This window comes from Schistocerca piceifrons, chromosome 1, assembly GCF_021461385.2.
Source record: "Schistocerca piceifrons isolate TAMUIC-IGC-003096 chromosome 1, iqSchPice1.1, whole genome shotgun sequence".
NCBI classification, from domain to species: domain Eukaryota; kingdom Metazoa; phylum Arthropoda; class Insecta; order Orthoptera; family Acrididae; genus Schistocerca; species Schistocerca piceifrons.
In genome coordinates this window covers 1,025,814,511-1,025,830,857 of record NC_060138.1, presented here as the reverse complement: position 1 = coordinate 1,025,830,857, position 16,347 = coordinate 1,025,814,511, and the positions used below count along the sequence as shown (strand labels likewise).

At 41.4% G+C, this 16,347-nt stretch overlaps 1 protein-coding gene across 1 annotated transcript in view; it reads right to left on the bottom strand.

Annotated features, from left to right (window-relative positions):
• Positions 1–863: 863 nt before the first annotated feature.
• The window catches only part of LOC124800375, a 108,266-nt gene continuing 92,782 nt past the window's right edge, over positions 864–16,347 (bottom strand). The window contains exon 5 of the mRNA XM_047262991.1: positions 864–1,311. Within this exon, the coding sequence (XP_047118947.1) occupies positions 1,168–1,311 (144 nt within the window). The 3' untranslated portion in view covers positions 864–1,167. The remainder of the gene's footprint in view (positions 1,312–16,347) is intronic.

Here is a 16,347-nt window from a genome sequence, read left to right as displayed (position 1 = left end):
TCTCCTCCGATTGCGAAAACATTCTGTTGGCACTCACCTACATAGTGAGAAATGATCATCACGTTAAAATAAGTGGACTCGCACAGAAAAATTTAAGTGCTCGTTTTTCCCGCGTGCCGTTCGAGAGTGGAATGGTAGAGAGACAGCTTCAAGGTGGTTCACTGAACCCTCTGCCAGGCACTTTATTGTGAATAGCATAGTAATTACGTAGATGCAGACGTAGAACACCAAACAATAATTTAACCTCACGAAACTTACACTGCCAAAGGTGTTTCTAACCTGAAAAACAAGAGGCAAACGCGAGAAGAAGGTAGTAAACTACTTACAACTGTTACACAAGTATTACAGGCCACTGAGGACGATTCATAAATAAAAGAAGCGAAACGCGTATGGCAAAAACCAAACTGCCTTTCATTTAGTTCCCAACACGGAACATATCTCCATCAACTTTGAAGCAACTAAGGAACGACGGAAAACGGAAAACCTGACGAAAATAATGTTGTATAGGGATAGGCAGAAGCATAAATTTTGGCTCAGCATGGCGCTCAGCTCAGTGTTACCAGTTACCAGGGCATGCGACAAAGAACAGAGAGTGCAATGCCGACTCTCCAGTGTATTTTCCGCCCTTGTCTGCGAAGATCGGTTCACACAGCCGCTTCCTTACTTATACGCCACTACACAAGTTAGACGTACCTCTTATATAATCACACGTATTTTAAATTTGAGTATTATATCCGTTTATTTAAACATATACTCACTATGTTGTCCTGCGCCCAGTGACAAATGAAGCACATTTGTCTTACCACGTACTTGTCACTGCGTTTAAGGAAAATAAAGCGTTCACAAAAGAGGTTAGAAATGAAAACGTTTAAATTAGCGTTTATTGTTGGTTAATAATATCATGGGTACGGGATGCAAGTCGAAATGTATGAACCTCTGTTCCTTAACAGAGGATACAATATACTGAGAAAATTTTCTGATAAAGTAATTTTAGCCTCACAGACTTAACACTGCAACAGTTCTCTGCCACACTTCTTTGTCAACAAACAATCAACCCGATATCTAATTAAAAAGATGGCTACGAAGCCATGGTGTGAACAGCAGGTGTTGGCCCGCGCAGCAGAGCATCTGGATGGAGCAGCAGTGCAGGGCCGGCGGGCCGCGTGTTCAGACGCGCGCCCTCTTCGCGCTGGGAGCCGCCGCCTGCTCTTGGCTCTGGACGTCTTCAGAGGCAGCACGCTTCCGAGAGGCGGCGTCTTCTGCTCGCACCTCCTTCGCAAGTTCATCTTCAGGGTGCCTTCTGTCCGCTACCTGCAGGATATACGATCTGGTTAGTAACTGTTTGCTACAGTTATCATACAGCCATTCGATATTGTTGTTGTCACTATGGCCACATACAAGAGTGACTCATTAATGATGTTACTAACTTCCAGCAACGATAGAGAAGTGTAGATGTATGAATTTAAGATAAAAGACCCTGGTCCGGAAACGACCGAGTCGAAAATTATAAGCGAAAATTGTTCTGATACCTCTAGGTCTCTTCTGTTGCAAACTCTTTGCTTTGCATGTTGTGGGAGGAGGTAGTATGGGCCAAAACAAGAAAAAATGTTCAGTAAACATGGGCTCTAAAGTGGATCTCTCAACTGCTACGACCACTTGTTCATCTTTACTACTATGAAGCATATCTACATCTACATCTACATACATACTCCGCATTCCACCATGCGGTGCGTGGCGGAGGGTACCTCGTACCACAACTAGCATCTTCTCTCCCTGTTCCACACCCAAACAGAACGAGGGAAAAATGACTGCCTATATGCCTCTGTACGAGCCCTAATCTCTTATCTTATCTTTGTGGTCTTTCCGCGACATATAAGTTGGTGGCAGTAAAATTGTACTGCAGTCAGCCTCAAATGCTGGTTCTCTAAATTTCCTCAGTAGCGATTCACGAAAAGAACGCCTCCTTTCCTCTAGAGACTCCCACCCGAGTTCCTGAAGCATTTCCGTAACACTCGCATGATGATCAAACCTACCAGTAACAAATCTAGCAGCCCGCCTCTGAATTGCTTCTATGTCCTCCCTCACTCCGACCTGATAGGGATCCCAAACGCTCGAGCAGTACTCAAGAATAGGTCGCATTAGTGTTTTATAAGCGGTCTCCTTTACAGATAAACGATATCTTCCCAAAATTCTACCAATGAACCGAAGACAACTGTCCGCCTTTCCCACAACTGCCGTTACATGCTTTTCCCACCTCATATCGCTCTGCAATGTTACGCCCAAATATTTAATCGCCGCGACTGTGCCAAACGCTACACTACTAATGGAGTATTCAAACATTACGGGATTCTTTTTCCTATTCATCTGCATTAATTTACATTTATCTATATTTAGAGTTAGCTGCCATTCTTTACACCAATCGCAAATCCTGTCCAAGTCATCTTGTATCCTCCTACAGTCACTCAACGACGACACCTTCCCGTACACCACAGCATCATCAGCAAACAGCCGCACATTGCTATCCACCCTATCCAAAAGATCTTTTATGTAGATAGAAAACAACAGCGGACCTACCACACTTCGCTGGGGCACTCCAGACGATACCCTCACCTCCGATGAACACTCACCATCGAGGACAACGTACTGGGTTCTATTACTTAAAAAGTAGTCGCAGCCCATAAGGTATGCATTTTAGTTCCCACGTTTATTAGACAGTTTTTTCTTGGTTTGGCCCGTACTACCTACTCCAACACATGGAGAGCAGAAAGCTTGCAGCAGCAGAGGACCACTGTCATAGGTATCGGAAAGATTTTCGCCTTTTCGCGCGTTTTCGAACTATAGTCGCTTACCCCAAATTGATACGTTTATAAAATCATCATGTTATCACCCTATATAATCTACATCTTACTGTACTGTACAAAAAGAAATTGCAAGCAGGACACCCAGATAGAACAAATCCAAACAAATCAAGTTTAGTCCACATATTACGCAGGTTGCAGAGTTAAAGGAACATCATAAGTTTTCTACACATGTGATAAAATTATTCATCAAACAGACGGCCATGGAGGTTTTGATTATGTAAGATAAAAAGTGATCACTCCAGAGTTTAGCGTAAGAGTTTCAAACGGTTCAAATGGCTCTAAGCACTATGCGACTTAACATCTGAGGTCATCAGTCGCCTAGAACTTAGAACTACTTAAACCTAACTAACCTAAGGACATCACACATATCCATGCCCGAGGCAGGATTCGAACCTGCGACCGTAGCAGCAGCGCGGTTCCAGACTGAAGCGCCTAGAACCGCTCGGCCACAGCGGCCGGCGGAAGAGTTTCATCGGAAGAACTTAGTCATGGCTCTTTAGGTACTCCATGTTTCAAACAGTCTAAGAGCATGTCGACGACGGATACTGGGGATTTAGTAAACCATAGATTCCTCTCTGAGGTTGGCTGGTTTCACTGTTTCCTGAGTGAGAAGCAATTCTAAAGTTAACTTCACGGCATATCTACAGACTGAAGAGGCATATACACTGATGGGCCAAAAATTATGACCACGTGCTTAGTCTCCGCCCCTGGTAGCTGAGTGGTCAGCGCGAAGGAATGTCATACCTAACCGCCCGGGTTCGATTCCCGACTGGGTCGTAAATTTTTTTCCGCTCAGGAACTGTGTGTTGTCCTTATCATCATTATTTCATCCCCTTCGCCGAAATGGCGTCAACTCCAAAAACTTGCACCAGGCAACGACGGACCCCCCTAGCCACACGGAATTTCCGTTTTACCTGCTTAATAGCTTCTTTGTGTGTCTGTGGAACGAAATATGTAGCTGACTCTGCGTATCATGTATCAGACAGTCTGTTGGTAGGTTTGTGGACGTATGTGGCATCAGATGTCTACGCACATTTCAGGTAATTCGCATAAATAAGGGACCGCTGATTTGCATACACGGTGATGGCCCCAGATAGCGATCCAGATGGATTCCATAGGATTTACGTCAGGCGAATTTAGCCGCCGAAGCATCAACGTGAGTTCACTGTACTACTCCTCAAACCACTGTGGCACGATTTTGGCTCTGAGACATGGAGACTATTTCACTGCGGAAAGATGACATCGCCGTTGGAAGACATCAAGCATGCAGGGGTGCTGGTGGCTCGCAGCTTTCGTCTTCAGATTACTACCACAGGTCCCATGCAATCGCAGGAGAATGTCTCCCATAGCATAACACGGCTCCCACCAGCCTGAGTCCGTGGCGAGCTGTAGGTTTCGAGCTGCCATTCACCTCGGTAACGGCGTTTGTGGAGAAGACCAGCCACCTAACGTAGCAAAATGTGGTTTACTCGAAAAGACGGCACGTTTCTATTGATCGACGGTCGAATCCCGATGGGCCCGTTCCCACTGCTATCGTATTTGAAGATTTCGTTAGGTCAACATTTGAACACGTAGGGGTGGTCTACTGCGGAGCTCCATGTTCAACAATCTACGTTGAACGGCGTGCTCCGAAACACTTGTGCGTGCATCAGCATTGTGCTCTTTCGGCAGAGATGCCACAGATCACAATCTACCCTACTTCACAGAGAAGACAAGCCTCCTAACCCCATGTTCTGTGAAGAGTCGTGAATGTGCTACCGTCATAATGTTTTGGCTTATCAGTGTGTGACATCAGCATGAAATCAACAGTGATTTGATTTGCAGTAGAGGTATGGAAAAACTAAAAATACTATTTGTAGATGTAGAGGAACTAGAACTACTATTTTGTAGGTAAAGTGAGGCACATTAATACAAAACTTTTAACTGCGCTGTATCTTATTTAGACTGGGTGACAAAAGTGTAAAGCACGTAGAGGTCTTAGTCGGATGTAAATATAACGTCTTTCATGAATAATCGTTGGGTATCTAAATGATTAGCGTTCAGTTGTGGATTAGTGTGATTCACGTGTAGTTTCATTACTAGGACTGGTTGGACACACGACGGCCGTGAATATCATTAGACGTTGTGTGATCACTGTGAAAGACACGGCGATGCCCCGTCCTCGTTTCAGTGTTATCCGCAACAGACAGAGTTTGTTAAGTGCCACATTGTGGGTCTCCACTTGGCCGCATGGTCCAATCTTGCAATATTGGAAGTTCGAGGGCTCGAGCGTGATAGAGGCCTAATGTTGGACTGCATGAGACTATGATTCAGGCATACTCGTCGTCAAGCTTCTGTCCAACCACCTGTGACCGCCGTATTGTACTCCAAGCACACAGTAATCCATTCACATTTCCCTCTGCCGTCCGAGAAGAATTAACAGCCTCCTTGGAACATTCTGTGTCATCCCGCGCCATTTGGTCGGAGGCTAGCAGCAGGCAGACTAGAGAACTACCGTCTAATATGTAGGCTGCCGCTAACACCACAATACAGACGGCTTCGTTTGGAATGGTGTCGTGGCGTGGGAGCATGAAATGCTGATGAAAAGCGTTGCACTCTGTTCAGCGGCTAATCGCGGTTCTGCACTACTCCGGAATACCATCGTTGGCGAATATGTTTACGACCTAACGAGAGATCCCATTCTTCCAACATTTTGAGAGCGGTGTTAGTCCCGGGTTCATAGTGTGGGAAGCCATAGGGAAAGTCTTCAGGTATTCATTGAGCGGACTGACGGCAAAGCGGTTAGTCACGTAAATATTGCGCTGTGATGTGTTACTTCTTTCTCATTCGACTTTATTGTGACGCCGCTTTACAACGGGACTATGCTCATCCACAATCTGCACCTCTCTATATAAACCGTGTGTGTAGTCTTCAGCTACTCCTGTGAACAACAGTTTCTATATATCTGTCCCTGATAAAACATGTGTCAACTCCGTCCCAGTGCCAGCATCTAAGATGTCAGTGACCAGTTACAACAACTGCGGGTCATTCTGCCTCAGGAAAGGATACACTCCCAAACAAATTAGTGCATGGATCCTGGCCAGAGGGTGTGCAACGCTGTACCTCATATGGCCTCATACTGCCAAAGTCAATACAAATTTGACTCGATTTTGTAATCACTGAAATAAAATCACATACCCTCTCTATCCGTGAATTTTTATTCCCTTTCTTCTAGCACTTCTGGATGTTTCCCTTGTTTTTGTCAGACAGTGTATTTTAAAAATTACAACTAATGTTGTTGTTTGAGTGATGTACAACACAGGTAAAGTTACAATTGCCGATCTAAATAAATAGAATAATCGATTACTTGTCTGCAGATGGTACTTAGGATGCGCTATCAGTTGGCAAAACGATATTTTGGATAAACGTATTAGCCATCAAGATTAGTAAGCCAACGGTAACATTCACTGACAAGTAATATTGAACAACAAATAATATTACAACAAAGTAAGAAGTTAGGGTTGGTTGGTTTGGTGGGGAAGGAGACCAGACAGCGAGGTCATCGGTCTCATCGGATTAGGCAAGGATGGGGAAGGAAGTCGGCCGTGCCCTTTAAGAGGAACGATCCCGGCATTTGCCTGGAGTGATTTAGGGAAATCACAGAAGTTAGGGATTCCCATCCTCAGTTTATACGTGCTTTCCTTCCCACATACTTGTTAACATGTGCTATTATGTGTGTGTTAACTCGTATTATCCTGATTTAGCGATTAAGTGGAAAACTGTGCAAAAAGGAGACAAAAAATAGCACACAGTAAACATAAATGAGATTTTCAAGAACTGTCAGGGATTGTTGAAGGACGGACCAAATAAAAAGTGATAATGTCCTGACAGAATTGGCTATTACAATTTACTTTTGAATGCATTATGGGAACAGCAGTGATCAATGTCTTGTAAATAATTACTATTAAAAACAGTCTTGATCACGATTTATTTTATAAGGTGACCGGTTTCGACCACTACTGTGGTCATCTTCAGACCTACAAGATGTATACAAAGCACTAATTAGAGGGCTACATGCATTAATGAAAATACATAGAGTTATACGGCTATAAAACGTTGAATTACTATTGAGTGGAAACCCCTTTCTGTTGGAGATTCACAACTGGAGAAACCAGTGCACGTCTTACTTTATATAATGGAGGCTCCACCCACTTCTGACTGCATGATGTCATTATTAACCAATGAGTTATAAGTCGAATTACAATTTAAAATTTATTAGTTAAAAGAACATTGTCAAGATTTAGAAATAAATATACATTAAACTTAGCTTATTTAACAGCTATTGTCAATTAAAAAGCGTTAAAAATATTTAAAAATGTAGGAAAATGAACTTCAGTTTGGCAGTACATGGGTTGCCCTCTCGTGGCCTGTCAGTGAACCATTTGGAACCACTGGTTGCTATGGTGAAGTTAGACGCCGTTGCAAAGATGAAGGAGCAAGCTTTTTCCACTGAAGTTGTTGTAGAGTCGATAGTTGAACTAGTGGTTGCCATGGTGAGGACAAATGCCAATGCAAAGATGTGGCAGCAGGCTTCTTTCCAATGAAGTTGTTGCAAAGTGGAATGGAAAAGACTGTGGCGTCAGACGATGTATTATTGAGCAGCAACTTGTCTTTATTGAAACGAAAAGAGTAAGCTACAATAATCTGTAGCTGATATATATATATATAACTCATACTGCACAAATACGCTACGAAGTAGTTGACCGTATATATGAAATATTATCTATGAAGTTAGTATGTAGATTATTTTATGATTGACTATCTGTTTTAGAATTATTGCTTTTATGCTTTTAGACTGCTAATTCACATCGTTTTATTTTATTATTGACAATGGCTCATAATTTAATAATTTTATAATTTTAAATTCTTTCAATTTTATTTGCTTATATGACTGGTATGTAACTTGAGGAATAGCAATGTCTTATAAAAAAAAAATGACACTGGTAATCTACATACTAACTTCATAGATAATATTTCATATATACGGTCAACTACTTCGTAGCGTATTTGTGCAGCATGAGTTATATATATCAGCTACAGATTATTGTAGCTTCCTCTTTTCGTTTCAATAAAGACTAGTTGCTGCTCAATAATACATCGTCTGACGCCACAGTCTTTTCCATTCCACTTTGCAACAACTTCATTGGAAAGAAGCCTGCTGCCACATCTTTGCATTGGCATTTGTCCTCACCATGGCAACCACTAGTTCAACTATCGACTCTACAACAACTTCAGTGGAAAAAGCTTGCTCCTTCATCTTTGCAACGGCGTCTAACTTCACGATAGCAACCAGTGGTTCCAAATGGTTCACTGACAGGCCACGAGAGGGCAACCCATGTACTGCCAAACTGAAGTTCATTTTCCTACATTTTTAGATATTTTTAACGCTTTTTAATTGACAATAGCTGTTAAATAAGCTAAGTTTAATGTATATTTATTTCTAATTCTTGACAATGTTCTTTTAACTAAGAAATTTTAAATTGTAATTCGACTTATAACTCATTGGTTAATAATGACATCATGCAGTCAGAAGTGGGTGGAGCCTCCATTATATAAAGTAAGACGTGCACTGGTTTCTCCAGTTGTGAATCTCCAACAGAAAGGGGTTCCACTCAATGGTAATTCAACGTTTTATAGCCGTATAACTCTATGTATTTTCATTAATGCATGTAGCCCTCTAATTAGTGCTTTGTATACATCTTGTAGGTCTGAAGATGACCACAGTAGTGGTCGAAACCGGTCACCTTATAAAATAAATCGTGATCAAGACTGTTTTTAATAGTAATTATTATAATTTAAATGAGAAGACTGAAAAATGCAGAGAAGAATGGAGACAACACCTCGAGTGCATGGATGAGACAGAACACTAGACGTTATGAACAAAATCTCAGGAAGGAGAGATGTAGGACGGCCGAGAAAGAGGTTGAGTTAATTATGTGAAGTCAGAAGAGCCATATTGCCTAACCCTTGAAGTGCAGGAGGAGAAGGAGACTGTGTACGATAATAATATTTTGCTAACACTAGACAAATTAAGTACTATAGGTATCTGTTGGATCATTTTTGTGGAAGTTAAGGGTAACCATAGAATTTGCGAACAGTTGTAAATAATAAATTCGTCAGTTCATGATTAAGAATTTAGCTATTTCATATATTATATATTTTCCATTTTAAATCAGCGAAATGCAGACTAATGTACTGAGAAATGACAGAAAAGAGATTCGAGTGAACCTTATAAAAATATATAAGAATTGGGGACGCTGTGGTTGACGCACTATAGAAACTCTGGTATTGAGGAAACAAAATAACACGTAACGGATGAAGCAAGCAGGAGATAGGAAGCAGACTAGTTCGGTAAAAGAGGGAATTCGTCACTCAAAGTACTCTAGCAGCACCAGCATATGCCTGTGGTACACAGCATTGCATGGGAGTAAAACATGGACTGTGTGGAAACCGGGACAGAAAGGAATAGAGACATTTGAGCTTTGATGCTACAGAAGAATGTTGGAAGTTCGGAGGACTGATAAGGTAAGGAATGAGGAGATTCTCCGCAGAATCAGCGAAGAAAGAAACGTATTCAGGACACTGATAAGTAGAAGTTGCAGGATGATAGGACATACATTAAGACTTCAAGATATAAGTTCTGTAGTACCAGATGGAGTCGCGAAAGCCAATCACTATTGGGGGAGACGAAGATGAGAATACATCTAACAAATAACAGAAGACTTTTTTCTAGGTGCTTATCTGAAATATAGAGATAGGTACAAGGAGGAAATTGCGGAGGGCCGCATCGAAGCAGTCAGAAAACTGACGAAAAGGTTTTTGGATTTTAATAACTAAAACACATTAAGGTTGAAGTATGCTCATGCGTGACCTAGAGAGATCAGATTTGTAGTACTGCGTTAGATAATCCATTGACAGGATTCTCCATTGTTCAAATTAATTTGCGACCATTGCTTCTACACATTTTTATGATAAGGGGTGTTATTTATACACCACAGGCAGCCCACACTCTTGTCTTCGAAGCCAAGATTACTTATTGTGAATCTTCTCCCGCAGCATCCAACGCTATCTTCTCGAATTTCACCGTGCAAACAACACCTTGTCCACAAACACTGCCATTTCTCTGTGACTTAACCTTTCCGGTTTGTCGTAAGCTTTATACAAGGTGAAAAATTTATTCCTTACGGTAGTCTGTTACGAAACTTTCCATTATACGGTCTTTATGCATTTTAGACAGTACATCTTGTTGCACCATATATCAAATTCCCTCTGCAAGTTCTTGCACTGGATAAAGCCTACCAGTCACGAGCTGTGAACAATGGCAAACTGCACTACGAACATATCACAGACGACTGGGTATAGTTTTTCACGTTCGTACCACCAACGTCGATGCTGGAGCACACGATCTCGTCAATAAGCGCCAATTTGGAAGAGGCCTTGCACATTTTCTTCTAATAACAGGTAACTGGGAATTTAGTCTTTTAAAATGTACAATATCGAGTTCGCTAGGAGGGGCCATATGTTGCCACGTCCGTTTCAAGTACGCTCCCGAAGTTTCACTGGGAAGCTGTTACACATTCTCCATTCAATCCCGATCTCTCCCCATGCGATTTCCATACTTTCTGAGCCCTGAAGGAATTTGTGGCCGTGAATTCTCTTCGAAACGGGAGGTGCACGCCTGGGATAAATCATGATACAGCAAATATTTTTTCTTCGAGGAAATGACTATTTGTCTCGCAGTGGAATGAATGTAATAAAAGTTGATTACTTTTCACCACAATCATTGTCATCATCTGCTTCCAAGGATTAGGTATTGTAGTCACCTGTTGCGGTCTCTATCATTCATCCATCTATCCATCCATCCCACACAAGGTGTATCTGCTTCTCTCTTTCCGTCGGCCGACAACTCAATATCCTCTTTCTATTTTCTATCATTCTACCAATATGATCTTTCCATTTCATTCACTTCTGTCTTTTCATGAACTGAAAAGAGTTGTAAATCTGATCTTATCGTTTCATTCCTTATTTTATCCATTTTACTACAGCCCCTTCCATATCTCATGAACTTCGTCTGTTGCCTGTATACGTCATGTATCTTTTTTTTTTTTTTTTTGATACTGTCTTATATATTCCACACCTCATAATCACTCACTATGGATATAATGACTTCTTCGTTATTCTCGAGGGTTTTTAGTGCTGAAAATGCTGCAATTTTTCTTGTTCAGGAAGCTATTCAACACAGAGGGCGCCTCATCAGTGACCATTATTTTCATTATGATATTGTTTCCATTCTTTGTTTCGCAAGCACCCAAGGGACAAATTTTTGGCGCTGTTGTGATCGTTTGGCTTCAATTCTTATGTCAGTTGGATTTTACCGGCTGTCCATATACAAGAGAAGATACACCCAGAACTTCATAGAATTTCATTTATTTTCCGTTCTTGTTTTCTTTCCGAAGTTCTTCCAATTGCTCTACATATCCTCGGTATTTGTTGACCTTCTCAGTTTCTTTGTCATAGTGATAAATAATATCACATGCTATATACCTGAGGTGGGATACTTGTTCTAAAATTTTCTCATTTATTATTATTTTCGATGTGACTGCATTCCTTCCTCTGAAAGCCATTATCTTTTTCTTATCTGCAGATATAGTTAAACCGTAATACATCTCGTGTTGGCTCAATCACGTATACTTCTGTTTGTAAATTATCCAGAGTATTTAATGGTGCGCTAGATCTTATTTTAATGCCTGACTGTGTCTTATCTTTCCACTATATAACTATGCCATCAGTATATAAATCAAATAAAATGTGTGTCAGAGTACACCCTTGTCGAATTCCTTGATTTATTAAAATTTCATCTGACATTTTCGAACCAGGACTTATAACTATATTTGTATTTATATATAGAGTCTCTATGATATTAATAAGGTGTTTATAAAAATGTTTCATTTCCAAAATTTTCCACAAAAGAGGTCTTTTTATCTTATCAAAGATTTTCTCATAATCAACAAACGTTAAGTGCTTTTCAAAGACGAATTCCCGACGTTTCCAACTAACTTGTCTTATTATGAGTATGTCATCACGAATGTGTCTTTCTGAATCCTGATTGTTCTTTTGAGGTTATTGCATCAGCGATTGATCATAATCTTTGATAAAGAATTTTCCTATAAATTCTAAATCCTGCTTCAGTAGACTCATTCCTCTATAACTTCCTGTACCCTTCTTATTGACTTTTTAAAATATAGAAATAGGACTGAAATTCAGCTATGTCCATACTTCAGGTACTGAACCGTTCTCCCAGTGCATATTTAAGAAATGGATGAAGAAAAACTCGAAAATGATTCCTCCATATCTGATTAACTCAGCATTAATGCCCTCTAGGCCAGTAGATTCCCTGTTTTTTTCTTTGCATTTAAGGCTGCTTTAAATTCTTTTATGTCTATTTGGTATGCACAGTTACTATCAGTTTTTATGGAATATAACGGTGTGTCCATTGATTTTCTGTTATCATATTAATGGCTCCAGTATCTTTCTCCGTTTCATTCATATGACCCACAAGTTCAAATCCTATATTCTGTCTTTAGCGAAAGTCATCTTCAGAATCAGCAATGAATCTTTCCGAGGATTCACTATAGTACCTTTTTATTAAATTCTTTGTTTCATTTCTTTTCTGTTTGTACATTTCCCAGGCTTCATTTGTACATATTTATAAATAGGCGTTTGTTGTTGTTGTGGTCTTCAGTCCTGAGACTGGTTTGATGCAGCTCTCCGTGCTACTCTATCCTTTGCAAGCCTCTTCATCTCCCAGTACCTACTGCAACCTACATCCTTCTGAATCTGCTTAGTGTATTCATCTCTTGGTCTCCCTCTACGATTTTTACCCTCCACGCCGCCCTCCAATACTAAATTGGTGATCCCTTGATTCCTCAGAACATGTCCTACCAACCGATCCCTTCTTCTGGTCAAGTTGTGCCACAAACTTCTCTTCTCCCCAATCCTATTCAATACTTCCTCATTAGTTATGTGATCTACCCATCTAATCTTCAGCATTCTTCTGTAGCACCACATTTCGAAAGCTTCTATTCTCTTCTTGTAAAAACTATTTATCGTCCATGTTTCACTTCCATACATGGCTACACTCCACACAAATACTTTCAGAAACGACTTCCTGACACTTAAATCAATACTCGATGTTAACAAATTTCTCTTCTTCAGAAACGCTTTCCTTGCCATTGCCAGTCTACATTTGATATCCTCTCTACTTCGACCATCATCAGTTATTTTGCTCCCCAAATAGCAAAACTCTTTTACTACTTTGTCTCATTTCCTAATCTAATTCTCTGAGCATCACCCGACTTAATTCGACTACATTCCATTATCCTCGTTTTGCTTTTGTTGATGTTCATCTTATACCCTCCTTTCAAGACACTTTCAAGACACTTTCAAGACAAATAGGCGTTATAAGAATTTTTTAAAATATTGTTGGTTATTTCTGTATTTCATATTTTAAGACCTCTTTTCTGGTTTGATTCTTTACTTTTCCCTAGTACCTCATTGGCTGTTTTCAACACTGCTGCTTTTAGTCTTTTCCCATACTACTCTAATATCGTCTTTAGTTTCAACCATTTGCAATAAGAGTGTGACCCTTCGTTGATATAAATTGCTTTTGCTTTCTTTCTGCAGAATATGAACTTATTATTTCAAGTTTTGGCGTTGGGTTTTCTTTACATTTAATTGTTCCCTCCATCCTATACTTCAATCTTTGGAGTGACTAGGAAGTGGTCAGAACTTATTTCATCCCCTTGAAATACTTCTAAATGCATGAACGATTACTTTTCAAATAATAAACAGTTTGCTCACATCCTTTCGATCTGTATCATTTTCTTTTGACTGTCCCTCCTAATGACGCGAAATATTGTAAATCGCATTTTTGATTTCCCTGGAGGCTGTCTGATAAGGAACCACCAGCAGGTATTTAGTTTCGGGTTCTGGGTTCCAGGATAGTCGTTCAGTAACACAGATACTTGTCTTACCGCGGTAAACGTTTAACGTTAATAAGTAGATTATAAGAGTATTTAAATGTTTATATTCGTCAATAACTCTAAGAAATATTGAAAATAATTTCTTTCGTAGCAGGTGGATGCCGTTAGATAGGCAAATTGGGACTGGGACTGTTAGCTGTTTAGTAATATACGAGGGCGTTCAGCAAGTAATTCAACACATTTTTTTTTCCTCGGTCAGTATCGGTTGGAAAAAAAAGCGTAATTTGTTATGGAACATTGTAGAGTATTCCTGCTTCAGCCCAGTATAGTTTCACGAAGTTCCGATACATGGCACCACTATACGTAGCTTTCAAAATGGCAATTGTATCTGAGGTGCATTCCAAGCAGACAGCTCTCACTGAGTTTCTTTTGGTGGAAAATCAAAACATCGCAGATATTCGCAGGTGCTTGCAGAATGTCTACAGAGACCTGTCAGTGAACAAAAACACGAAAAGTCGTTGGGCGAGACGTCTGACGTCATCACAACAAGGTGGCACAAACCTGTCCGGTCTCCCGCGAGCCAGCTACCCGCACACAGCTGTGACTCCTGCAATGTTTGGACGTGCGGACACTCTCATTCGAGGTCATGGATGGACACAATCAAACGTCTCGCTGCTCAACTGGACGTCTTTCTTGGTAGGGCTCACACATTCGTCCACTAGCTGGGGTGCCAAAAGTGTGTGCCTGTTGGATTCCTCGCCGCGTAGCAGGGGACTATAAGAGCAACTGAGGACCATCTGTGCGATACTGCTCGCGCGTTCGAGGCTGATCGTGACAATTTCTTGTCGAACAGAAGCTATGAAATATCGGGTCATCTTTTCGGACCAGAAACAGAACGTCAGTGCATGGAGTGGCGGCAAAGCACCTCTCTTTCGCAGAAAAAGTTCAAAGCCACCTTTTCAGCAGGGAAAGTCATGGCAACGGTCTTCTCGGACTCTGGAGAGGTTAATCTGTTTGATGTCCTCCCTCTTGATGCAACGATCGGTTCTGAAATGTACTGTGCCACCCTCAGGAAATTGAATAAACGACTTCAGCGTGATCGTGGTCACAGAAATGCAAAAGGACTTCTCGTTGTTCATTACAACGCAAGGGCTCACAAATCTGCGCACCTGACAGGAACTCACAGAACTTTATCGGACTTCTCTTCCTCAACCAGCCTAGAGCCGCGGGAAGCAGTACGTGGATGATGAGGAATGTATTGACTCGGACGTCGCCCCGTTGAGTGTTACCACGGGGGCATACAGACCCTTCCAGTAAGGTGATCTAAGGCCGTCGTATTGAACGGATCGTCATGTTGAAAAAAATAGATTTTTGAAGGCAAAGAAGTGGAGAATAATGTGATTTACTGGAATCCTGAATAAACCGACCTGCTTTCAGGAAAAAATGAGTTGCATTAGTTATTCAATGCCCCTTGTAAGTATGCGGAGTATGAGCTGTTTTTCTTAAGACAATCGAGAGGCCTAGTAACTAGAGATGGGTCGTCCATGAGCTAACGGGTCCAAGGAACGGTTCATAAAGATGAACGGAACGAGCGATGAGCGAATTCTAAGGAACGGTCTTTCACAGTTCACTTCGGTCGCGGCTTTCTACTTACAGTTCCCAGGAACGGGAAACGGTCGGTCTCGTTCCCGCAACGGCACATCGGCCGCTCTCGTTCCAGCCTCGGTCCTGTTCCCGTCTGTCTCGGTCTCGGTAGCGGCTTTCTACTTACAGTTCCCGGGAACGGGAAACGGTCGGTCTCGTTCCCGCAACGGCACGTCGGCCGGTCTCTTTCCAGCCTCGGTCCCGTTCCCGTCGGTCTCGGTCTCCCTCAGCCGGACTCGTCGTTCTTGGCGTGGCGACTCGTCGCAGTTCCATCGCCGACTGTTCCTAGGTAGTGCAGTATCCGAGTTGTTCGTTTCGTCAGCTGCACACGCCCATTCCAGATCTGTTTCAAACCTTTTTTTTAACTCTAAAATGTGGTGCTTTTCGTATTCTATTCAGCGCCCATGATCGGTAGTTAAAATGTATTTTATAATTACGCAAATTACATAAAATTACGTGGTATGTAATAAACACATGTTTTCAGGCAACAAAACGGCATATCAGCTTACTTCACTATTTCGATGAACAGCAGAAGAAATACTTATAAAAAGGCAATATTTCTTTGTTATTACACTTGCAAAGGAAGTCGGCACGGCACACACGAATGACCAGTTTCCGTATTTTTTTGATCCAAGGTAAATGAGCATGTTCATTGTTATGGAAGGTAGACCGACTTACAACCGAATGAAGTCCGCGTTCCACAATCGAGTGTCAGGTGTCACATTTTGTAAAGAGAATATGACTCCAACAATATTATTTCAGTGGTACAGGGTGGTGCACTAAAAATCGGCCCCGAGTACTAGACTGTTCACTGTCGCCTA